Below are 27186 nucleotides of genomic sequence, written 5' to 3'. Positions count from 1 at the left end.
CCGCCAACAATTAATTAGTCGCCAGATGGGCCCTAATGTGGCTGGGGGTCCTGGAAACGGCTGAGGCGGTGTTGGCACTGGCTTTTGAGCCTGTTGTCCAAACAAAATTCAGCCCTATGCCTCTATTTATTAAGCCAAGGATATTTTCTTTAGTCTTATCAACTGGTCCTGCTACCTTCAAAGATTGCGTATGTAAACCCCCAGGGCTCACTGTAGCTGCAACCCAATTAAAATTGTATCATTTAGTACCAGTGGTCAGCAACGTGTCTGTACTCGGATACCAGTGCCTGTGATAAAAAAAATTTTGAGGTTCGGGATTTCCATCCAGCCCACCAATCCTCCAATGGACAGCGGGCTCGGCTTTGATTGACAGGTCTCCTATTAAAGTGTCTGTCAAGCGGAGATGGGACCTAAGTCTGACGGGCCGTGGCTGCCTGTTTGTGATTGGTCACTGTCTGTGACTGACACATGCAGAGATCATCCTCCGCCATTTCCGCCACCTCCAGCGTGATGCCACCACCAAACGCATCTTCTCCTCCCCTCCCCTGTCAGCATTCTGAATGGATAGTTCTCTCCGCGACTCCCTGGTCCACTCCTCCATTACTCCCAACACCTCGTCCCCTTCCCACAGCACCTTCCCATGCAATCGCAGGAGGAGTAATACCTTCCTTTTACCACCTCTCTCGTCACTATCCAAGACCCCCAACACTCCTTTCAGGTGAAGCAGCGATTTACTTGTACTTCTTTCAATTTAGTATACTGTATTCACTGCTCACAATGCAGTCTCCTCTACATTGGGGAGACCAAATGCAGATTGGGTGATCGCTTTGCGAAACATTTCTGTTCAGTCTGAAAGCATGACCCCGAGCTTCTGGTTGCTTGCCTTTTCAACACTGTTCCCTGCTCTCGTGCCAACATTTCTGTCTTTGGCCTGCTCCAGTGAACATCAACGCAAGCTCGAGGAGCTAATCTTTCGATTAGGCACTCTACAGCCTTGCTGACTGAACATTGAGTTCAATAACTTCAGAGCATGACTGATCTTTTTTTAAATATTTTATTTTTTAACCATGTTCCTGCTTTTCATGTAGTCAGAGATGCTCATTATTCCACTATTAACACTCTCTCTGGACGAATGCTTTGTCTTTCACCACACGCATTAACAAACTCTTTGCCTTTGTCCCAGGACTGCTTTTTTATTTAATCACCCTCTGCCCTATCAAACACCTTCCCCTTTGTCTCTCCCCGACCCCCCTCCCCTTCACTTGCTTAAAATCTAATTCTTTTCTAACCTTTGCCAGTTCTGATGAAAGGTCACAGACCTGAAAAGTTAACTTTGCTTCTCTCTCCACAGATGCCGTCAGATCTGCTGAGTATTTCAAGCACTTTTTGTTTTTATATCAACCGCACTACCCTCATCAACCCTCTCAGTTGCTTCATCCAGCTCGTTGGTTAAATGTATATTGAAATGCTGGTCATTACTCAGCATTTTAGTTGATGTGCAACTTACTATAAAAATACATTTTGTTTCACATTCAACAACAACAAGGTGACTAAACATATTAAATTGTATAAATATAAATCAGTGCTTACAGCAAGTAGCCGATCCCCTGTCTGCAGTCTACCATCTTTCTGGGCTGCTCCTCCTTCAATGATTTTGGTAATATAGATACTGTTATCTCCAGGAATGTGCTGATTCCCAATTCCTCCAGCAATACTGAACCCCAGACCTAAGAGACAAGTGTATGAAAAACAATGTAATTTACTTTGTGATACAGCAATTCTAAAGAAGGGGTTGTGCAAGCCGCAGGATGTGATGAACAGGAAGGTGCCAGTTTATAAGGGCTTGAAACATTAAAGAACAAGTCAGACTTATGGATTTGATCGGCCTTCGAAAGAAACAAGGCTGCAATGGAATGTCTTAATATTGCAGTTCACAAAATGTTCACCCAGGCTGTTACAATCAATGATATTCGGAGCCACACATATAACTGTGAGTACAAGCACATTTATAAAGTGGTTGCATGAGAGTTCAGAGTCAGGAATCCATTTGTCACATTGGCCAACAAGCACGACTATGCCTTGGCCATTTTTAGCTGCAAACGTTGTCTACATTGGGTGGCTAAATACATAGGATGGCTTGTTGGCTAGAAAGAAATTTGCACTCATCTTGCCTCTTCAAACATCCAATAACTCAGAGGACTGAACCTGCTCCGAAGCTTTCAAAACGTGTACATTTTCTATGAGATAACAGCTGCAAATAGTGGAAAGTCGAATATTCTAACACATTATGAGTGATTTCAAACTGTAGTGCCTCAATACTTTGTAGTTTATACAGATTCAAGTAACAATAGTTTAAATACTTCAGAATCATAGCACTAAGGAGATACCTGTGGAAAGCTATTGCCAGAGATGGAGTGGGGGGGGGGAGATTTTTGATTTGGGTGGGCAGTGGATGGGACAATTGTACCACCTGCCTGATGTCGCCAGCAGAAAATCCGACCGATTTTGCTGATGAGCCTCAAAGTATTAAAAATTGGCGAGCTGCCATAACTGCATGAGTATGGACAAGAAGCTCCTGAATCGGAATGGGCAGGTTGTGGTAAAATTGACAGCTCCTCCATGGAGACGAGCGAGAGAAAACACCTTGCAGATGATAGATTAGTAGCTGCGGAGGGACTAACAGTGGGCAGAACGATTCATGCTTCGCCTGGTCCCACAGAAATCATTATTTAAAACTTACCATGAATGTTTTCCAAGCGGTCCCTTTGAGGAGTGCTGGCGTCGCCAGACTGCTCAGTTCTACTGTGCAAGAGTTGAAGACCAAAATTGCATTGGGGTCCGAAACACATAGTCAGATCCTGATTTAAGTACATCAATGAAGCTCCTATCTTCTTCAGGCAGGGGTAATGACTGCCTAAATAGAGCCCCACTTGGAAACTGCATTAGCAGGGCCTTCGGCGGCAGGTCAACGGTAATTTTTTTAAACATTGCAACCCGTTACTTCCCTGTTCACTCTGAAAAACAGAGTGAGACAAAAATCACCCTTTGTGAGTAAGAAGTCCATTCTCTTCAGAGGCCCATCTTATCTCCGGCAAGGAGCTTCCAAAGATATCTATTAAAACCTACATAGACCCTCACAATTACCTGGATTATGCTTCTAACTCCCTGGTTCCTTTCAAGACCCTTTTATATTTTTCTCCATTATTGGAACAGTGGAATCTGGAGGTTACAAATGCATGGATGAAGGCTTCTGCAGCAGATGAGCTAAGGCGTAGGTGGGGAAGAGTGAACAAAATTACGGTAAAAGTAGGCAGTGTATCATGGAGAGGATTATGGGGTTGTGAATTCTGGTCCAGGATTGAATAGGAATGCTAAGGTTGCAAACAGTCAGGTTCAGCTTAAGACAGTGGCCCAGGAGAGGGACATAATCAGTGGCAAGGAAATAGAGTTTATGGCAACTATTATCAATGTCTAACCAGAGGAAATTGTGGTTGATCTAAGACTGGATGTTGGTTAAGCAGTCTGACAACACAGAGCTTGTGGAAGGGTCGATAGGTAGTGGAAAGGCAGTTCAGGGTATTGCCAGCTTACATACGGTAGCTGACCCCATGTCTGCAGATCATATCATCAAGGGGCAGAATGTAGATGAGGAAGGAGGTAGCTAAGGATATATCCTTGGGGATTCCGAAGATAACATTGTAGGGGCTTGAGGAGAAGCCATTGCTGGATATACTATCGCTATAAGATGGATAAGAAGGAACCAAGCAAGGGTAGCCCCACTGAGCTGGACAATGGAGGAGATTTCTGTGGTCAATCATGTTAAAGGCTGCAGAGAGGTTGAGGATAGGAGCGATAATGCATCACAGTCACAGTGACAAAGGATGTCATTTGAGACTTTGGTTAGGGCTGTTTTGGTGTTGTAGCAGGGCAGAAACCTGACTGGAGAGATTCAACTAAGGAATTGCTGGAAAGATGGGAACGATTTGGAGGTGACAACATATTCAAGAACTTTGGAGAGGAAACCGAGATTTGAGATAAGGTGGTAGTTTGCAAGGACATATGGACCAAGGGCTGTTCTTTTGTGGAAGGGTGAATACAGCAGTCTTGAAAGGGAGGAGTACAGTACCTGAGGCTGGGGAATAACGTACAACATCAGTTAGCATGGGGGACAAGACGTGCAGCTGGGTAGTCACCAGTTGAGCGGGAATGAGGTGAACGGAAGAGGAGGTGGGTTTCATGTTCAAAGGGCTCAGAGAGGACATGAGGGGAGATGAAAGAGGAACTTGAGAGAGGTGGGTTCAGGGCCAGACTGAGAGGAGCCTGGGGGAGGTTTATCTTGGTGAGAAAGGGTATCAGAAGTAATCTCAATCCTAGTGACGATAAAGTACATGTTGGGGAAGATCCCTCAGTTCACTTCATCCTACTCTTTCAGAATACTGCTATCTTTTAATACAGTATGCAGTTGTATCATAAATAAGTAAAACGTCCCAGCTTCAACCACTCTGCCTGGCAGTCCATTCCGGTTAATTACCCTTTCGTGCAAATAAATATTTCCTGAATTCAGTTCAAAAGTTGTCTTCTATAACCCTGAACCTGTGTTCTCTTGTCCTACTGCTGTAGCATAGCTGATAGAAATTGTTTTGGGTTTACCTTCTCTATTCTGTCAAGTGTCTTATTAAGCTCCAAAAGATTTCATCTGAGGTACCTATTTTTAAGTCTGAAGAGCCATTGTGTATCAAATTTCTCATTTCATTGATATTCTTCTAACCAGAAATTAGCCTTATTCCTCTCCTCTGTACTGCCTCTAGGGCCTTGACAGTTCCCTTATATCACAACCATCAGAATGTACACATTATTCCAGGTACAACCTGACCAGAGAACTGAAGAGTTAGGGTTTTCAACTCAACTAATTTGGCAATATGACCCAGCATCTATTTAAAAATAAACATTTTTGCTTAACACTATTTAAGCATGGTACTAGACGAACCAACTAATGTATGAATTAGGAGCAAGAGTAGGCCACTCGGCCCCTTGAGCCTGCACCACCATTCAACAAGATCATGGCTCATCTGATTGCAACCTCAACTCCACATTTCCACCTACTCCTGATAACCTTTTACCCCCTTGCTTATCAAGAATCTATCTACCTCTGCCTTAAAAATATTCAAAGAGTCTGCTTCCACTGCCTTTTGAGTTCCAAAGACTCACAAGCCTCTGAGAGAAAGAATTTCTCATCTTTGTCTTAAATAGTCACCCTTTATTTTTATTTATTTTAATACTCCTAGGTCTCTTTCAACTTCTTCTTTGCAAGATAATTTATAGAGTAAGCATATTTCCAATTGTTACTTTCAATATTATGGCACCTCGTACTTTTCCATAATGAATTTCATTTATCACTGATCAGCCCAGGATCGCATCCTGTCTAGCCCTCTTGTCAGAAACTGTCCTTTTTGCTTGGTGTCATCGGTGAATTTCACATCATTTTACTGTTATGGTCAAGTGAGGAGGGGTCAATGGGCTTCCCTCTTTTCCCTCTCCTTGTTTGACCACAACAGGTATAATTCTTTCTTAAAGTGGATGTACTGGCCAATTCAGTAGGTGTTTGATTACTTACTTGCTACGATCATAACAAGAACCAATCGGACAGGTTTTAATAAGTTAACAAAGAAAGAGGTGAACATTATTGTACCTAAACCAAATTAACAAAATAATAAACAACGTGCCAACTTTCACTCACACCACACAAACTAGAGGTTTACACACACACAAATAGGTTACAGAGTGGAGAAAGGTGGATTGGTTGAGTTAGAGTCCATAGATAAAAAGGGGTTCGGTAATTCAGCTGGCTTATAGCTGAATTCAGTGGTCCTGAGACTTTTAGTTTGAAGAGGTAGATGACTGGTTCGGTTGGTCTCTTGGAGACAGCAATGCGGATGATTTCCTCCAACAGGGTTTCTGATTGTAGCCAGAGTATGCAAAGGTGGTCAGTCAACAAGCAGGATTTGAATGCTTTCAAGCTGGAATGGAGAGAGAGAAAGAGAGAGATAGACCCCCACTCGGGTCTGCTCATGTCAGAGTCCAGTTGCTTCTCCTCTGCTGCTGAGAAAACATCAGCTTAAAACCACAGATGGGGAGTGGCTTGTCACATAACAGTCACTCAGTGATTTAAACATAGCAGTTAGCAGTATTTCTTCTTCTTGCTAAAAGAAAGAGAACAAACAGTTTCCTTAAACTAAAAGAAAAACAAAATACTGTGGATGCTAGAAATCTGAAATAAAAACAAGAAACGCTGGAAATACTGAGCAGGTCTGGCAGCATCTGTGGAGAGAGAAGTAGAGTTAACGTTTCAGGTCAGCGACCCTTCTTCAGAACTGTTCTGAAGAAGGGTCACTGACCTGAAATGTTAACTCTGCTTCTCTCTCCACAGAGGCTGCCAGACCTGCTGAGTATTTCCAGCATTTCTTGTTTTTAGTTCCCTTAAACTTCCTGGGTCCTGGTTCTTGCTGGGGAATTAGCAGACATTTCATCTCCCTCCTCATAGTTCTTGCATGTAAGATACAATGTTACAAATTAGGTGACCATCCTAAGCTGCTAGCAAAGTCATCCTTTTTTTAAAAATGTATTTTAAAAAAAATATAAATTCAGGTCTCCAGTCAGTGGATTAAAGAAAATTATCATTCAACAAAACACATTGGCATAACACCTCCCCAAAATGAAATGTGACGACAGGAACATTTCATTATGAGGTCACAAATTAAAAGAAACCATACACACACACTCATCAGTTTCACTGTCATAGCCATACTCTGGTTCAGTTTTTTAAAATCCAGGATTGCGCACGAGCACAACTGGGGAACTTCAACTGCTCCGACTGGGCTCAATCAGCTTGTGCTCCAGCATACACTGAATTTCCTCATGTGTTTCTACAATATCTTCCTTTTCCAGTTTCTCTTTATCAGTGAACTCAACCCTGGATTCAAAGTTATTCATAATATCCAGTGCTTTTTGTACATGGTTTTTCCTGTGCTTCACCAGGCCAACAGCTTGCTTTGCAGAGAATTTTGCAAACCAATTGTTACCTAATAAAACGGTGACTTCATTTCTGTTAATTAGCTGTCCTGGCATAAATGCAAGTGGGCAACATAACATCATTAGACACTTTGTCAGGCAAAGTTTTAAGCCCGCTTTGAAGTGCTTCATAGTCATTTTGCACTTTATCCCAGTGTTGGATTTTTTCCCTTGCAGCTTGAGACCCCCTGTCAATTTCATTCAATTCTCTTCCTGTTGTTCCAGCTCATCCAGCCTGGCCCACAACTCCTCCTCAGTTAGGATACTTGACCTGCAGTCACCACCACCATCACCACCCTCCAAATCTGTCACAAAAACCTTTTTGGGTTTAGGGTGTTCCTTTGGCTTATGAGCTTTTCTGTGTCTCCCTTCAGAATTTAAATCTTTAATTTCTAGGTCTTCATTCTGAATTTCCTCCCAAACCTGGGTCAGTTTCTGGGACCTAGGCAATAGGGATTTTGTTTTATGGGAGGGGTCTCTCCTACATCCACATCATGTAGTGTTAAGGTTGTGCACCCTGGTTTATCCCTGCAGATCCCTTTAAATGCTATGAGCAGTCTTGTTAGGTCTCCTCTCTTTTCTGCAAGTAAATAGAAAAGTAGTGTCTAATTTCCCTGACATTTCAGTGTTAGCTAACCGGACAGTAGGGGGTTCGATTTGGGATTCCTTCAGGCCTCCCTTTAACTTGTCCTCACTGTCCCTTTCACCCTCCTCTTTCCTGACTGCCTGACAGACCTGAGCTTGTTTGTCCCCTTCCTAGCTATGATACCATTTTAACATATTGACATGGCACAGCCTTCGCTTTTTCCTAATGATCTGGGGTGTCAATTATATGATCCACTTGGCTAATTCTCTTTATTACTCTGTACGGGCCATTGAACTGGGTTTTCAATGGTTCTCCCTGTATTGGTAATAGCACTAACACATGGTCTCGGGCTGAAATGTTCTGGCTTTGGCATGTTCATCCGCCTGCCTTTTCATAGTTGTCTGGGAGGTTTTTAAGTGTTCCTGAGCCACCACACAGGCTCTTGTGAGCTGTTCTCAGAACATGGAGATGTAATCTAACAGGGAAGATACATCCATGTCCTTAAAACCTCTCCTTGATTAGTTTTTGAGAACCTCTTGCCTCGTGTCCATAAACTAATTCAAAGGGACTAAAGCAAGTGGACTCATTGGGTGAGTCCATGGCAGCAAACAGAAGAAATGCCAGCCCTTTATCCCTGTCATAGGGGTACTCATAGCAGTATGCCCTCGTTCTCTTTACGGTCTGGTGGTATTGCTCCAAAGCCCCTTGTGACTGTGTGGTAGGCTGAGAAATTTAGCTGGGTTATGCCCAGATTATCCATGATCTTTTGAAAAATACTGGACATAAAATTTGTGCCCTGATCTGACTGGATCTCAGCAGGCGGCCCATATTGGGTGAAGAATTGGGTTAGCCCCTCCACCACTACTTTGGCAGAGATAGTTCTTAGAGGAATAGCCTCTGGAAATCGGGTAGCCACATCGATAATGGTGAGAAGATACTGGCAGCCCCCTTTTGTTTTCAGCAGGGGCCCCACACAATCTCCCAGCACTCTGCTGAATGGTTCCCCAAAAGTTGGTATGGGAATTAGGGTAGCACATGTGGCAAGTCTGACAGAACTCCATCACATCCTTCTGGAGTTGTGGCCAGTCAAAAGGCTGTCTTATGTGAGTTTGGGTTTTTCTGATACCGACATGTCCAGCAATTGGAATCTCGTGGTCTATTCTCAATATTTCCCTACAGTACATCGGTGGCGCCACTACCTGGTGAACCACTGTCCACTTCTCGTCTGCAGGTCTGTGAGGAGGTCTCCACTTCCTCATCAGCACCTCATCCTTTAAATAGTAGCACTCTGGAACTCCCTCTGCTTCAGCTTCAGTTTAGGCAGTCTGTGCTAACTGTTTTAATACTGGGTTGGCTTGCTGAGCCTCGACCAAGGATGACCTGTTTAACCTATCCTTTGGGACCTCTAACTTCCCAAAGATGGTTTCAGATAAACATACAATAGGGTCATCTGTTTGCAGTGCCAGTTCAGCCTCCTCTGACGGAGCTTGTTTGACCATGGATCGGGTCAGCACACAGTCCTGACCTCTTTCGGTCTCTCTGAAACCACTGGGGAAGCTACTACCTTCGCCCCCACCAGATCATTACCCAGGTGCAGGTCGACCCCATCCACAAGTAAACTGGGGACAATCCCAACGGTTACTGGCCCTGAAACAAAGTCGCACTCCAGGTGCATCCAGTATAAAGGTATTGGGCATATAGTTTCCTCCGATAATAAAAGCAAAATACTGCGGATGCTGGAAATCTGAAATAAAAACAAGAAATGCTGGAACCACTCAGCGGGTCGGGCAGCATCTGTGAAAAGAGAAGCAGAGTTAACGTTTCGGGTCAGTGACCCGAAGAAGGGTCACTGACCCGAAACGTTAACTCTGCTTCTCTTTTCACAGATGCTGCCAGACCTGCTGAGTGGTTCCAGCATTTCTTGTTTTTATTTTAGTTTCCTCCGATGCCGTTTACCAGCACTCTAGCATTCAATACACTCTGTGGGGAAAAAGTCATGTCTTTTCCCAGCAAAAGGGATTGGGTGGCCCCTGCATCCCTAAATATGACTATGGGCTTATTCGCCTCACTCGAGGGGTATGGAGTCACTTTTCCTTTGGACAGAAAATCCTGGTAACTCTCAGGGTCTTTGTTAAGTTTTCTCACACTCTCAGCAGTTGGTTGACTTGGTTTTACTGCTGCAGTTAAAGCCACAGCCTGGTCCGCTGTGTTTTTCATCAGGGCCCCTTTCCTGCACTGGTTTGGTGTATGCTGACTAAACCTATGGGTTTTCCCCATAACTTCCAGCAGTCAATTCGAAGGTGACCTGCCTTGTTACAATGGAACCATACAGGCTTCCAGGCATCACTCCTGTTCTCAGTACCTTCCTTTCTGGCCTGAGGAGGGTCCCCTGTGTTTCCAGCTCTCCCTTCTCACTCACGGCTGTTCATCCTCCTATTACCCTCCCATCTTCTATCCTTTTCAGGTTTCTGGAGGTGACAAGGGAAGGGTTTCCTTTGGGGCAAGGACTTGTGAGTAAGTGTATAATCATCAGCCAAGATTGCTGCCTACCTGACTCTTTGAACCTTTTGTTCATTCACGTGGCTTCTTATGGAAAGGGAAAGTGAGTTTTTGAACTCCTCAAGAAGAATCACCTCTCTAAGGCTTTCATAGGTGGATTCTATCCTAAGTGCCCATTGGTCAAAAGCGAGTTGCTTAACCCTTTCGAACTCAATGTACATTTGTTCTGGCTGCTTTCGGAGAGTTCGGAACATTTGGCGGTACGCTTCTGGTACTAGTTCGTATGCACTCAGGATAGCATTTTTAGTCATCTCATAATCTGATGAACTCTCATCAGGCAACAGTGAATAAACCTCATGGGTTTTTCCTGTTAGGTTGCTTTGCAATAACAGTGCCCAGCTGTCTACTGGCCACTTCAACTGTTTTGCAAGCTTTTCAAAAGAGATGAAAAATGCTTTCACATCCCCCTCATTGAACTTTGGTATCAACCGGGAGAACTTTAAGAACTAAGCACCCAATCCTGAGCTAGGGGTAACTCCCTCACTAGCGGTGCCTTCACTGGTTGTATTGGCTCTTCCCCTATTTAGTTCGAGTGGCCTTAACTCCCTTTCCTCCTTCTCCTTCTTTTGGAAAGCTCTTTCTTTCTCCCTTTCCTGGAAAGCTAATTCTAGTCTCCTCTGTTCTAACTGTACCTTAGTTAATGTTAATTGGTCTGTTTCAGATTCTATGCCTGTCTCCAGTTCTTCAGTATCAATTTTAAAATGGTTGGCCACAAGTTTTAGGATTTCAGGCTTCCTAGCTTTTGGACGGATAGCAATCTCTGACTGCCCAGCTACATTCCTCAACACTTCAACAGATGGAGCTTGTGACCTGGCTCAAGTTACTTCACTCTGTTCTAGGAGGGTACTGGCCTTGAATGTGGCCATTTTAGTACTCTAACACTGAAAACCACACGAAAACTTGTATTGAAGTTTTAAAATATTGCTAGGGATCAATCTGGTTTCTGGCTTCCAATTTCCCATTTGTCTTTGGGTTTGATCCCAGACGTGAGCCCCCAAATTTCTGTTACAGTCAAGTGAGGAGGGGTCGAAGGGCTTCCCTCTTTTCCCTCTCCTTGTTTGACCACAGCAGGTTTAATTCTTTCTTAAAGTGGATGCACTGACCAATTCAGTAAGTGTTTGATTACTTACTTGTTACGATCATAACAAGAACCAATCGGATAGGTTTTCATGAGTTAACAAAGAAAGAGGATAACTTTATTGTACTTAAACCGAACTAATTAAATAATAAACAACGCACCAACTTCCACTCACACACACACTCTGGAGGTTTACACACACAAATTGGTTACAGAAAGTTAGGGAAAAAGTAGATTGGTTGAGTTATAGAGTCCATAGAAAGAAAAGGGGTATACAGTCTGTGGTGTTTGGCGATTCGACTGGCTTCTAGCTGAATTCGGTGGTCCTGAGGCTTTTAGTTTGAAGAGGTAGATGACTGGTTCGGTTGGTCTCTTAGAGACAGCGATGCCGATGATTTCCTCCAATAGGGTAGCCGGAGTATGCAAACGTGATCAGTCAACAAACAGGATTTGAATGCTTTCAGGCTGGAATAGAGAGAGATGGAGACACCCCCATTCACGTCTGCCTGTGTCAGAGGCCAGTTGCTTCTCCACTGCTGCTGAGAAAACATCAGCTTAAAACCACAGATGGAGAGGGGCTTGTCACATGACAGTCACTCAGTGATTTAAACATAGCAGTTAGCAGTATTTCTTCTTCTTGCTAAAAGAAAGAGAACAAACAGTTCCCTTAAACTTCCTGGGTCTTGGTTCTTGCTGGGGAATTAGAAGACATTTCATCTCCCTCCTCACAGTCCTTGCATGTAGGATACAGTGTTGCAAATTAGGTGACCATCCTAAGCTGCTATCAAAGTCATTAATTTTTTAGATATCTTTTAAAAAAATATATAAATTCAGGTCTCCAGTCAGTGGATTAAAGAAAATTATCACTCAACAAAACACATTGGCATAACAGTATGAAGACTGCAATTGCAGGGCCATTTATGTAGAAACAGAAGGAGGTACACTGGTTGCTGGTACAAAACATTCCAGCCCCTGCCCTGCACAGTATTTCCAGCATATAATGCACAAGCTGCCAGGAGCACCGCGGAAATATGTTGATAAGGTGACTGTACAATACTGTGCAAGCACAGGCAACACCTAAGAGGCGGTGGTCTTTAAAATTTGACATGCTATTGGCTCCCATTTGTCCAATCCAGGGATTTAATTCAGTGCTTTACTAACAGAAGGTAAGTGCAAAACACAGGAAAGTGCTTCTCAGGTTGAACACAAGACATATTGTTATGTCTCTCCAGTATGGTACCTGAGATTGACAGGATCCACAGCACAGCACAATTGTATTATTAGCATCGGTCCTAATCTTCTCAATGCTATTGCAAGAGTTGAAATGACTGTTCAGTTCAGTTAACATGCTGGCTTTCATTATTATTTCTTGCCTCTTCATAGGACAGCACGCTCACCATGTTTATTACACAAAAACAATAAAACCAGGGATAATAAGTGTGTTTTGTAACACTCAAAAACTTAAAGCAACACTTAGTTAACTGTTGATAATTAGAACAAAGAACAAAGAACAAAGAACAGTACAGCACAGGAACAGGCCATTCGGCCCTCCAAGCCTGTGCCGATCTTGATGCCTGCGTAAACTAACACCTTCTGCACTTCTGGGGCCCATATCCCTCTATTCCCTTCCTATTCATGTATTTGTCAAGATGTCTCTTAAACGTCGCTATCGTATCTGCTTCCACCACCTCCCCAGGCAACAGGTTCCAGGCACTCACCACCCTCTGTGTAAAAAACTTGCCTCGCACATCCCCTCTAAACTTTGCCCCTCGCACCTTAAACCTATGTCCCCTAGTAACTGACTCTTCCACCCTGGGAAAAAGCTTCTGACTATCCACTCCGTCCATGCCACTCATAACTTTGTAAACCTCTATCATGTCGCCCCTCCACCTCCGTCGTTCCAGTGAAAACAATCCGAGTTTTTTCAACCTCTCCTCATAGCTAATGCCCTCCAGACCAGGCAACATCCTGGTAAACCTCCTCTGTACCCTCTCCAAAGCCTCCACGTCCTTCTGGTAGTGTGGCGACCAGAATTGCACGCAATATTCTAAGTGTGGCCTAACTAAGGTTCTGTACAGCTGCAACATGACTTGCCAATTTTTATACTCTATGCCCCGACCGATGAAGGCAAGCATGCTGTATGCCTTCTTGACTACCTTATCCACCTGCGTTGCCACTTTCAGTGACCTTGTGGACCTGTACGCCCAGATCTCTCTGCCTGTCAATACTCCTAAGGGTTCTGCCATTTACTGTATACCTCCCACCTGCATTAGACCTTCCAAAATGCATTACCTCACATTTGTCCGGATTAAACTCCATCTGCCATTTCTCCGCCCAAGTCTCCAACTGATCTATATCCTGCTGTATCCTCTGACAATCCTCATCATTATCCACAACTCCACCAACCTTTGTGTCGTCCGCAAACTTACGAATCAGACCAGCTACATTTTCCTCCAAATCATTGATATATACTACAAACAGCAAAGGTCCCAGCACTGATCCCTGCGGAACACCACTAGTCACATCCCTCCATTCAGAAAAACACCCATCCACTGATACCCTCTGTCTTCTATGACCGAGCCAGTTCTGTATCCATCTTGCCAGCTCACCTCTGATCCCGTGTGACTTCACCTTTTGTACCAGTCTGCCATGCGGGACCTTGTCAAAGGCTTTACTAAAGTCCATATAGATAACATCCACTGCCCTTCCTTCATCAATCATTTTCGTCACTTCCTCAAAAATCTCAATCAAATTAGTAAGACACGACCTCCCCTTCACAAAACCATGCTGTCTCTCGCTAATAAGTTTGTTTGTTTCCAAATGGGAGTAAATCCTGTCCCAAATAATCCTCTCTAATAGTTTCCCTACCACTGACGTAAGGCTCACCGGCCTATAATTTCCTGGATTATCCTTGCCACCCTTCTTAAACAAAGGAACAACATTGGCTATTCTTCAGTCCTCTGGGACCTCACCTGCAGCCAATGAGGATGCAAAGATTTCTGTCAAGGCCCCAGCAATTTCTTCCCTTGCCTCCCTCAGTATTCTAGGGTAGATCCCATCAGGCCCTGGGGACTTTTCTACCTTAATGCTTTGCACCAGGTTTATGTTTGGCATCTGCTGTTTTGTCTCTTTTTATTTCTTCCTCTTAACAAGCCAAATTTATTTTTTGTCATGCTTCTGTATGATCTCATACTGGCCCCGTTGGTCAACGTTTTTCCTAACTTTGCTATTAATTTTCTCTCATCCCTCTGTGGTTTATCCATCTGTAATTGATTACTATGGTTTGGTTATGGCCTTGTACTATTTACAAAGTCAAATTGCAAGTTATTGCACAAAATCACATTTGCCCACAGTTTTAATGCCTGATTATGAGCCCCCCACCCAGTGGGGACGGTATGGGCTTTGGGGGTTAAAGGACAGAATTTTCCCAGCCAGTTGGATGCTGGATCTGGTGCGTGTGAGGTTGGTAAGTCTCAGAGAATGACACCGAGTTGGGATCCTGATGTCATCCCGCCCTCTTCTGGCTTTCCCTGGGATGGGTTCTGAGTCCTTTGGGGAACCCCTGTGGTCTGGTGGGAAAGTAATAGAGGTGATTAAGAAGGCAATTGAAAGCATTTTAAAATCTGAATTTCTTCTTTCCAAACAGAACACAAATTCCACGTTGTGTCTGCATCTTGCCCGGGGTCACCAAGGCGAGTGCACAGCTGGAAGAACTTCTTCAGCAAAACTGACATGTTGGGAAGGCTTTGATCAGTTACACTGAAGAGCTGCAGGCATGGCCATTGAGTGACTGCTGTTCAAAACACTTCTCTCAGAGAGGGCTTTCATTACTTGACAGGTGATTGCCAACTTCTTGGAAAGCACTTTATCTGTCCAGCACTTCACTCACCTTCAGTTGCATTTCTCTGCTGCCAGCTTTCAACATGGCTTGGGAGCAGCTTATACGTCTCCACCTTCCACCTCTGCTGAGGGGCAAGGGCAGAAGCCACACCACTGCCAACAGTTCCAGCAGCAGCAGAAGCAACACCAGGAGAGGCACCAGCTGCCTTCTCCTCAGCCACATGCCCCTCCACAGGGCAGATGGGATGGACACAGAGATCCAGCTGGAAGGGGGTGAGGCCCCAACCTCTACAGGTGAGGTCTACAGGCAGAGGATCAGCTCTCTTAACATATCTGTGCACCAGTGCTTCAGGAGGCTCAGGCTGTCACAGAAGGTCACTGCTGACATCTGCAGCCTTCTGGTCCAAGACTTCCTGCCCTATGGAGCAGGTGAGCACGCATTGCCAATGGTTGACAAGGTGCCTATCAGTGGAGGGTCACCCTCCCTCCAGAGGTGTGAGAGTTTGTAATGGTTTGTGTGGAAAGGAAGGAAGGACACCAATTGTAGAGGGTGACTGTGAGGCATGGGTGCAAGAGAACAATAGGATGAAGGTAAGTGTGATGTTGGCTGTTCAAATGGGGAAGTGAGGTGTCTAATGTCACATCTCAGGCTGAAGGATCACACTTGAAGTCACAGATTTAACCTCAACAAAGATTTAACAAGCTTTAATAACAAGACTTCTGCAGAGTGCTTGCTTATTACTGGAGCATACGCTTATCTGACCTTACGACAACCCCAGGTCAGGTGTTATCTCCAAAACACTGAGTTTCTTTGAGTTAAGCCCACACATACAATCATGACATCTACAGAGAGAAGAATGAGTGGATCTGCAAGGTGTGTTGTTCGGAGGAATGCAGTGCAGGAGATTGCTGGGAAATTCGAAGTGTGGGGCTTGGCACCTGAAAGTGTGAGCACTCACCTGTCATGGTCTCCCGAGGTTCTAGATCCTCTTGTTGCACCGTCTCCAGGTTGGAGGGGAACACTTCTGCTACTGACTTCCTCAGCCACTACGTTTCACATCTGCTTGGTTGGAGAGGTTGTCCTCTTCCTCTTATTCTTGGGAGAGCTCACCTCACTGCAGCCACTCAGATCCCGCAGCAGGACTTCCAGGTAAGAGTGAGAGACCTGGGGAGCAGTCTTTCCAGGTCTCCTCTCCATTCCTGTAATTGCAGCAGCCTCACAAATCCAAATGTTGGTGAGCCCTTGTAACCCATGCCATGGTCCCTTTAATTAGACATCCTTCCTTTGACTGATCTGCTTCAGGCTGCATGTTCAGTACCCACCCCAGGCAAGTGGTATCCTAACTAAGAAGTCAAAAATACCTTCCAACGATATCATACTCACCCCCACTGCATTCTAATTCAAATTTGCATATCTTCCACTCATTCCTGGACCTGCCAGGAAAACCTGGCTGGATTGGTGTCCGGGCCCCTGAAGCAGTATAAAAAAAGACCTCTTGGCTGCAGCCCACTGGCTCACAGCATCTGTGGCTACCTGGATTGCCAGGAGTATTTCTAACTTCCAGATTGTGACTTTTATCCTTTTGTTGCCTAACAATGCTTTAAGTCAGGACTCTCTGCTCATTATGGAATCTATTCTTCTGAACGCAGCAAAACTTGGAGGAGAAACAGCAGCTTCACCATAGCCACCACCTGGGCCACTCAGAATACATGAGGTTGGGGGGTGGTGGGGGAGGGGGAGGGGTGCTGCATGGAGGAGGCCATATCCAATACACTGGGTCTACAGGCCAAGACTCACCTTGCTGGATCTAACTGAGAAGCAGTGCCCGAGGTGGCTGTGTTTCTCCAGGCAGGTTGTCGCAAACCTCCTGCAATAGGACTGGCTGCCTGCTGGAAAGGGGGCATGTCATGCCAGTGGCCCTCAAAGTCCCCAGCCCTCTGAATTTATACACCACTATTTCATATAAGTCTACAAGAGGGAACATCAGCTAGCTGCATTAAAGGATGTGACCAATGCCTGAATTGTCAAGGCTGAGCAAAGCTTCACATTCCCCACTGACCTTAGCAAGCAAGAGGGCAGAGGTTGAGGCTGGCTTCCCTCGCTTGCACTGTACACATGTGGCCATTAGGAACATTAGCTAGCAACTTTCATCACCAGAAAAGGATACCACTCTATCAAGGTACAGCTAGTAGCTGATTGCAGGAACAACATCATTCAGGTCCCTGCAAGGAAGCTGCCTCAAAGTGTAATTTAAATGAGGCCCAAAGCGGGATTTAGTTCACACTTCACACGGCCTTCACACTGCCACAGACAGGACCAGTAGCTTCACTGATTTCACAGAAGTTGAATTTCTCAGCCTCTGAGTTTGGGAAAACCAAGGCACTATATATTACTGAAACTGGGAATACTCAGGCACTGTGTATTACTGAGACTGGGAATACTCAGGCATTGTGTAGTACTGAAACTGGGAATACTCAGGCACTGTGCATTACTGAGACTGGGAATACAGGCACTGTGCATTACTGAGACTGGGAATACTCAGGCACTGCGCATTACTGGGACTGGGAATGCTCAGGCACTGTGTAGTACTGAAACTGGGAATACTCAGGCACTGTGTATTACTGAGACTGGGAATACTCAGGCACTGTGTAGTACTGAAACTGGGAATACTCAGGCACTGTGCATTACTGAGACTGGGAATACTCAGGCACTGCGCATTACTGGGACTGGGAATGCTCATGCACTGTGTATTACTGAGACTGGGAATACTCAGGCACTGTGCATTACTGAGACTGGGAATACTCAGGCACTGCGCATTACTGGGACTGGAAATGCTCAGGCACTGTGTATTACAGAAACTGGGAATACTCAGGCACTGTGCATTACTGAGACTGGGAATGCTCAGGCACTGTGTAGTATTGAAACTGGGAATACTCAGGCACTGTGTATTACTGAGACTGGGAATACTCAGGCACTGTGTAGTACTGAAACTGGGAATACTCAGGCACTGTGCATTACTGAGACTGGGAATACTCAGGCCCTGCGCATTACTGGGACTGGGAATGCTCATGCACTGTGTATTACTGAGACTGGGAATACTCAGGCACTGTGCATTACTGAGACTGGGAATATTCAGGCATTGTGTGTTACTGAGACTGGGAATGCTCAGGCACTGTGTATTACAGAAACTGGGAATACTCAGGCACTGTGCATTACTGAGACTGGGAATACTCAGGCACTGTGTATTACAGAAACTGGGAATACTCAGGCACTGTGCATTACTGAGACTGGGAATACTCAGGCACTGTGCATTACTGAAACTGGGAATACTCAGGCACTGTGTATTACAGAAACTGGGAATACTCAGGCACTGTGCATTACTGAGACTGGGAATACTCAGGCACTGTGCATTACTGAAACTGGGAATACTCAGGCACTGTGTATTACAGAAACTGGGAATACTCAGGCACTGTGCATTACTGAGACTGGGAATACTCAGGCACTGTGCATTACTGAAACTGGGAATACTCAGGCACTGTGCATTACTGAGACTGGGAATACTCAGGCACTGTGTATTACAGAAACTGGGAATACTCAGGCACTGTGCATTACTGAGACTGGGAATACCCAGGCACTGTGCATTACTGAAAGCGGGAATACTCAGGTACTGCGCATTACTGACTGGGCATGCTCAGGCACTGTGTATTACTGACACTGGGAATACAGGCACTGTGTATTGCTGAGACTGGGAATGATCAGGCACTGTGTATTACAGAAACTGGGAATACTCAGGCACTGTGTATTACTGAGACTAAGTGCAGATGCTGTTATTGAGGCTGAGAATGTTTGTGTTCCGAAGACTGGGATAGCCCAGCTGTCATTTGTGTTACTGAGCCAAGAAATGCAGAGGTACTGTTTATGTTATGTATAAAGAACTTATTGCTGATCTCTATATTTTGGTAAGAAACACATACTGTAATGACACTGCTTTGACTTTGGAAGAAGAGAACCAGTGGAGCTTTTCAAGAGCTATTACTATATCTCCCCAGGGAAACCAGTTTAACTAAGTAGGATACCCAAAGTTGAGTTATGGGAATGGATGGGTAGTTAGTTCTGCCTTTCTCTTGTTCCCTTGCATGTGTGGCAATACCATTGATCAAATCAGCACCACCAAGTCAGCCATTAGAAAGTTACCTTTGGGTCCTTTTAAAAGATTCACTTCTAATATAGCCTCTGTAGCTGGCTGTCTTCTACGGACTAACAGTCGAACAACAGGTCCCGCCTCCTTCAGCGCCTCCACTGCTTTACTGTGGACGACTTCTGAAACATCCACATCATTGACTCGCAGCACACAGTCATTGACCCTGAAAACACCAACAGCAATCAAGGATGAGGTTTCCAGAGGTAGACAGAATGAACATTTCCCTAAAGGTGAGACACGCTTCACCCCATCCCTGGACAGAAAGATCAGATTCTGAACTTATTCACTAGTAATCCAAATGTTATAGGATGTAAAATGTGATACAAAAAGTGAGACAGAGATGATGGAAATTAAAATGCACAGAGACTCAAGGTTCAACAAGGTGCCACAAAATATTACAGGTTAAAGCATTAAGATGGAGCTGATATGGTATGCATGGGTTTGGGCTTCTCAGAGGTAAGCTGTGAATCCTTAGCTTGAACTTCCTCATTGTTCATGACAGGAACATAGGAATATGGGTAAACTTTCCAATTGCGTGCCTTGTAGCCACGCATTCCAGGAGTGTATGTTGTGAAATCGTGTACGCACAGCTCATAATTTTCTTACCATAATGGAAAGGAAATTATGGAGTATGCTTGCACAGTTTCCCAATGTGCAATCCTGCAGGATAAGGCAATGGGAATGGACAATCGGATAATTTACCCTTCAGGAACAGAAGTAGGTAATTTGGCTTATCAAGCCTGATCCACCATTTTGTTAGCCCTGGCAGCTCTATCTTTTCATTCCAACTGCTTGCTTTCTCTATAAAGGAGAAATTCAGCAATTTCAGAGAATTGGGGCTATGGTGTGATAATCCTTTCTCTGACTGCAATCCCATCGAGTAGGTTTCAGCACTGCCTGCCTAGGTTCCTGAATAAACCTTCATATCCCTTAATGTCTTTACTTCCCAAGTAAGTATTTATCTACTATTTAAATACCTCATCAACTTTACATCTACAACCTTCTGGGGCACATTCTCACAACTTCGTGTGTAAGTAAATTTTTCTTGGAATTGCTTTTAACCAGTTTAGCTCAAATTCTACGATTATCTCTCCTTGTCCTTGATCCCCATACTAAAGGGAATAATCAGTCCCTATCCAACATGTCAATTCTGGTCATTATTTTAAACAGCTTGATCAGATGATCCTTTAACCTTCTCATCTCTAGGGATTGCAACCTAAGTTTACCAAGTCTCTCATCATAGTTAATCCCATTATCTTAGGCATTATTTTCCAAGGCCAATATATTTTTCCAAAATGTACACCTATATTCCAAATGAGGAAGCATTTCCTTTCTTTTATATTCTGGTAATGCTGCTGAAAAGAAAAACCAAGGACAGCAGATCCCACATGTGTGCTGTGTAGCCTTTTGGCCTCAATGATGTGCCTGGACAAAGGGTATGGTAAAGAGAACCATACCTATACAGTAAATGGAAAAGTCCTGGGGAAAATTGATGTCCAGAGAGATTTGGGTGTTCAGGTCCACTGTTCCCTGAAGGTGGCAACGCAGGTAAATAGAGTGGTCAAGAAGGCATACGGCATGCTTTCCTTCATCGGACGGGGTATTGAGTACAAGAGTTGGCAGGTCATGTTACAGTTGTATAGGACTTTGGTTCAGCCACATTTGGAATACTGCGTGCAGTTCTGGTCGCCACATTACCAAAAGGATGTGGATGCTTTGGAGAGGGTGCAGAGGAGGTTCACCAGGATGTTGCCTGGTATGGAGGGCGCAAGCTATGAAGAGAGGTTGAGTAGATTAGGATTATTTTCATTAGAAAGACGGAGGTTGAGGGGGGACCTGATTGAGATGTACAAAATCATGAGAGGTATAGACAGGGTGGATAGCAAGAGGCTTTTTCCCAGAGTGGGGGATTCAATTACTAGAGGACACGAGTTCAAAGTGAAAGGGGAAAAGTTTAGGGGGGATATGCGTGGAAAGTTCTTTACGCAGAGGGTGGTGGGTGCCTGGAACGCGTTGCCAGCGGAGGTGGTAGATGCGGGCACGATGGCGTCTTTTAAGATGTATCTAGACAGATACATGAATGGGCAGGAAGAAAAGAGATACAGACCCTTAGAAAATAGGCGACATGTTTAGATAGAGGATCTGGATCGGCGCAGGCTTGGAGGGCCGAAGGGCCTGTTCCTGTGCTGTAATTTTCTTTGTTCTTTGTTCTTTGTAGAACCATCTGGTTGTGAGTGCAGCTTTGCTGGCAATTTCCCCTGCTGAAGGAGCTGCTTCCCAAAGTACTGCCAATGGATTCAGACTCACAATGATCAAACTCAATTAAAACTATAGACAATCAGGTAAATTCAGCACAAGCTACATTCCCAGGATGGAGTACTTGTTCATGCGAGTGTGTATTAGAGTATCCACTGCAGAAGTCAGTGCACTTAATTCGTTACACTGGTTTTTCAGTGCTGGGTTTCGATGAGCAGAAAATTAGAAGTGCTGCAAATCTGGCATTCTAACTCTGTGCTCTATTCTCTAATCCAGCCTCCTGTTCAGTGAGTCCATGCGGTGGTCATTGTCTGAATGTTTATAGCTTTACTTGAGAGCTTCCTTTTCTGCAATAGATGCCAGGATGTACCTGCATAGCTGTATCTAATCTTCCCTCTCCCTCCAGTGAGAGAAAGCAAGAAGAAATACTCACAAATCAAACAGGCTGTGAAAAGAGAAAGAGAAATACAGAAAAAGATAAAATAATCTTTGAGATAATGTTAATGCGCTTGACTGTTCCCTACAGCCCAGGTGACAGATGCAATTTGTTTCTTCTCACTATCTTTATGCTCTGGTGTAAGTTAATGCTTCAGGTACATGGTTTTTGTGTGCAGATGTTCAATGTTGTCAGCTTTCCATGAACATAGGAACATAGGAAATAGGAGCAGGAGTATGCCATTCAGCCCATTGAGCCTGCTCTGCCATTCAACTAGATCATGGCTGATCTTCTATGTCAATGCCATTTTCCCACACTATCCCCATATCCCTTGATCTTTAATATCTCGAAAACTATTGATCTCTGTCTTGAATATACCTAATGACCAAGCCTCCACAGCCCTCTGGGGTAGAGAATTCTAAAGATTCACCACCCTCTGAGTTAAGAAATCCCTCCTCATCTCAGTCCTAAATGGCCTACCTCTTATTCTGAGACTGTGTCCCCTGGTTCTAGAGCCCCCAGCCAAGGGAAACATCCTTTCTGCATCAACCCTGTTGAGCTCTGTAAGAATTTTGTATGCTTCAATGAGATCACCTCTCATTCTTCTAAACTCTAGAGAATACAGGCCCAGTCTCCTTGATCGCTCCTCATAGGACAAACCCGCCATCCCAGGAATTAGTCTGGTGATCCTTCGTTGCACTCCCTCTATGGTAAGTAGGAACATCATTTTCCACAATAACCTGGGCCCACATAATAATGTGTTTCATAAACTAAGGCTTAGTAACATGCTTCTGCAGATTCTATTGAAGTATGGTGCCTCTCTCTACATTGCTGCTGTGCAAAACCAATCCTGCTACTGCTCTGAAGGGCTAAAGAGCTCTCATCCCAGCGTCATGATGACAGAAATGAGAGGTTTCCCTTCTTTTATGAGATGACTGTATCCTCTCTTTATCTAGTCTTGACAGGTTGCACAGATTAAAAAGAACTTCCATTTAATTGAGTTTGATCATTGTGAGTCTGAATCCATTGTATGACCTTAAAACGGGAAACAGTTAAACAAAATTTAAGGTGTTGCAAACAAGAGTCTCAGCATCTTGGTGATACAAAGATAGTATAGAATTTCTGAGGCTCTTGGAGCTAAACCTTACCATTTTTATTAGCAGTGGCACACATGTAGTACATGGCACAAATTCGCTTTCCAGAGTGCAATTTTGTGTGCGTTTAATTGTTGTAAAATATAAATGAGATGATAAAGTATGTTAATGGCTCATGCAATGCAACAAAGGGGCAGAAGTCAGATTGTTCATGATACAAGGCTAACGCAAGTGTCCAGTAGTAATAGGATATGAAGGAGAGCATGGTTCACTTCAATAACTCAGAATGGGAATACTTTCTCGTTCACATACTCAAAATTGAAGAATCATCATTAAAGAGTAGTTACCTGACAAACAAGAGGCCACAATGCAGCATGATCTCTACCTGGAGTTGTAGTACATATGAGAGGGAGAACTCATGTGGAGTAAAGAAGCAATTCCAATGCAGGAATTGTCAAAACAGATCGAGAAGGATGTTCTCCAACACGACTAATGCAGGAATTAACATCCTTCAGTGTTCTGACAGATTGAGGGATTTGACTGCCCCAGCTGGGTCACCAACAGCACACCAGCAAACATCACGACTAAGCCCTGCCATATTCAGCATCCAGTTCCAACCACCACATACAGTCAACCTGCTAGTGAGAGAACAGAGGAGGAATTTATTCACTCAGAGGGTGGTGAATCTTTGGAATTCTCTACCCCAGAGGGCTGTGGAGGCTCAGTCATTAAGTATGCTCAAGACAGAGATCAATAGATTTCTAGATATTAAAGATCAAAGAATACGGGGATAGATACCAGCAGTGAGAGCACCTCTCAATGCAAGAACACATGCAATGTCTTACTGTACAATAGTTCTTATTGAACAATGTGTTTTCTGTAAGTTATTAGTTAGTTACCCAAGTCGTCCATCCATCGCAGCGGCCCCACCAGGGATAATCTTGGTAATAAAAATCCCAGGATCATCTGGAACATGAGGATTGTCGATTCCTCCAGCAATGCTAAACCCCAGGCCTGAATTACCCTGCAAGGACAGAACTCATAAATTGTTGATTCACCAAAACTCCAGAAATCAATTATCTTGCAGCATACCAAATCATTCAATTAAAATTAAACTCAAATTTTGGTTACTATAGACAACTGAGGCTCAGGCTTCAATTATTGCCAACACCCTCAGGCTCAGGGCTTGCTATAAATGCAATAAGACCCAGTCCTCAACTGCTTCAAATTAACAGAGGCCTACGCCTTGCGACTCAAAAACTGAGGCTCAGGCCTCATTATAAATTTGCTGAAACCTCAGCCTTCCTTTAGATACATTAAGGCTTGATCACTACAGAAAGACTGTGACCCACCCCCCAATTATTACCGATTCACCCAAAAATGAACATTCATACACAGGTATCTTCACTCATCTAAAAAACACCTGTACCCACACATAGCCTTCTACACCCAGCCAGGAACACACATAGACAATCAAAATCACAGAAGTCCAGTTAGATATAGATCCAAAGGTTCTCACAATTGTATGCCTGTCATTGGTCCATGTAGTAGTCAGGAATAGGGGTGCCTGAGCAAGTATCTGCTGAGCATTGTGTTGTTGATATAACATTGAAGCTATTACACAAAGCAACAGCAATGACATCAAAGATTTGCAGGTTGAAGCGAAGAGTGACAGAATCAATACAAGCTGCATCTTTTATGCCAGTGACCAAATTGAAACCAGTCACATAGCTTATATATGAGCCACCTTTGAGAAGCAAAACTTTGATTCACGGATTGCCATGTAGCAGGTTCAAGACCATTTTCATGTACAATGCAGCAGGGGGACTTATTATAATGAAATATCCCTATATAATTTTTTATACATTTTTCTGGTGCAGCCTCAGAAATTGTGCACTCATTTTCTGTAAATAAAAAAGCTCTTGTTCTTCCATAGCTGCAGACCTTGCTGGTTTGTAGACTACCTCCACAATATTCAATGTCGGACATTTCTCAAAGTGCCCAATGTGATGGAAGCTAAGCTCCAACATGCTGCAAGTTATGAAATTGTGGTGTTATATCTTTTATATTATATAATTTTAATCATAAACTAGTGGATTTGCACTGGTGTAACGCACAGTGAGTTAGTGGATTCACTGTTTTATCATAATAGTGGGCTTTATGCCATGTAGGGGATGATGTCTGACTGAATAGGACAGATATTCATCTTAAACAGGTACAGTGCAAGAAAGTACATGTATATTTCCTTCCCCAGCTATTTGCACAGCCTCGGGAGCTCCTGGTGCAGGCCTACCCCTAGTTGGGTCTTGTGCTTAAAAAGAAATTTAAGTGCAGCTGCAGACCTCTCAGGCTGTGGTGTGCATCAGCCCTCCAAGATTAGGGCCTTTTGGCTATGATGGAAATCAGCAGTCAGAAGGCCTGAGTGCCTCAAATCACCTTAGAACAGGTCGAATAAAATGTGTCTATGATATGCTTGTCCTGCTTGTCTCTGGTAGCCCTGTGACATTCCAGTTGACAGGGCTCCTGGGGCAAGCTGGTAATAGGTCCAGGCATCCACAGACACTCCTGCACCAGGGTGCCTAGAAAGTACAGCCAGAAGAAAGTGAGACCTCTCCTGCCCCATTAAAGTACCAACACTGGGGGTGCATTCTGGGGGAACGCCCCAGGAAATCCTGGAAAGACACACTGAGGCCTGATCTAATAGGTCTCAGCACCTTTTTCCTCTGTTCTGTGCCTGGAAAACGGCCATTCGGACACTTGGCAGAAGTATGGAGGGGAAATTTGAGGTGTACCAGGACTAGGGAGTGGAATGTGGTATCTGGTCCTGCTGATATGTTTCTTTTTTTAAAATTTGATTGGGAAAGAGACTATGGCACCAAATTTCCTCAAGGGTTTCACCGGACAACTTCCAGAACCCACCAGAATATTTGAAATACTTTGTTTTGTATTCAGAACATTCTAACCTTATTAACAAGAACACAAGAACTAAGAGCAGGAGTAGATCATATGGCCCATCGAGCCTGCTCTGCCATTCAACTCCACTTTCCTGCCTGCTCGTCATATCCTTTGATTCCCTGAGAGACCAAATATCTATCTATCTCAACCTTAAATGTATTGAACGATGGAGCACCTACAATCCACTGGGGGTGAGAATTCCAAAGATTCACAACCCTTTGAGTTTTTTTTATTCGTTCATGGGATGTAGGTGTCGCTGGCAGTCTCACTGATAAATAAAGATAATAAAAACTGGAATGAGGAAAGATCATTCAGGCTATAGTGTCTGCCCTTCTACAGTTTATATGCATGATACATAAATCATAGACTATTCCCAAGATCTCCATTGACAGGTTTTGAATCCATATATTTTTAAAGGTATAAACAGGTCTAGAATTTATAACAGGTGGTTTTTCCCATATATCCAATGTTATCTACTTCTAATCTTGCTTGAGGCATGTGTATTTTCTAATTGTGTCCTCAAGTTCTGTGCCCATATGTTGAGGCTAAGTTGCCTGCTTCTCTCGACCGATCTATACTTTTCATTACTATAAAGGTCTGTAAAGTATAAGTGGCAAACCATAGTATAATCATGAAAGAAGCAGTATTTGAATAAGGCAATTACAATGTCTAATTTAACTTACTGTGCCTGAATTTGAAGGACTACATGCTTTATTTAGTAATGATGTAGTTGATCACTCCTGAACCCCATACTATCTGGGAAAGGAAGGTATGATTCCAAAACTATGGGCGGAATCTTAGCAATTTAGTCCCTGACAAAATGGCAGGATCATTTTCGGGTTTGGAAACTCACTCCCTGTACAGTGTCCCCGGCAGTTGCTCTTTTCCAGAGCAAACCAATTAACAGCCTGCCTCCATGCTCCCTGACCAATTAGGAAGGGAGGGCGAGATGATGTGTCCATTCTGTCAAAGGAAGGATTTCTAATTAAAGGGACCATGGTATGTTTCAGAAAAACTGACCAACAGTTGGATTTTTGAGGCTGCAGCAACCACAGGAATGGCGAGGAGAACTGGGAAGGCGGCTCCTCCCCAGGTCTTTCACTCTTAACTGG

General features: G+C 44.0%; 1 protein-coding gene across 1 annotated transcript in view; it reads right to left on the bottom strand.

Moving 5' to 3' along the window:
- Positions 1 to 27186, bottom strand: part of LOC137377412 (disks large homolog 3-like) — a 550827-nt gene that overhangs the window by 202348 nt on the left and 321293 nt on the right. Inside the window, exons 5-7 of the mRNA XM_068046991.1 lie at positions 24019 to 24143; positions 19327 to 19496; positions 1591 to 1727 (exon numbers count right to left, since the gene is read on the bottom strand). Of these exons, the coding sequence (XP_067903092.1) occupies positions 1591 to 1727; positions 19327 to 19496; positions 24019 to 24143 (432 nt within the window). The remainder of the gene's footprint in view (positions 1 to 1590; positions 1728 to 19326; positions 19497 to 24018; positions 24144 to 27186) is intronic.

The sequence above is a fragment of the Heterodontus francisci genome, chromosome 15, assembly GCF_036365525.1.
Source record: "Heterodontus francisci isolate sHetFra1 chromosome 15, sHetFra1.hap1, whole genome shotgun sequence".
Classification (NCBI taxonomy): domain Eukaryota; kingdom Metazoa; phylum Chordata; class Chondrichthyes; order Heterodontiformes; family Heterodontidae; genus Heterodontus; species Heterodontus francisci.
Note: the sequence above shows the minus strand (reverse complement) of the source record. Positions and strands in the feature narration are given on the sequence as shown.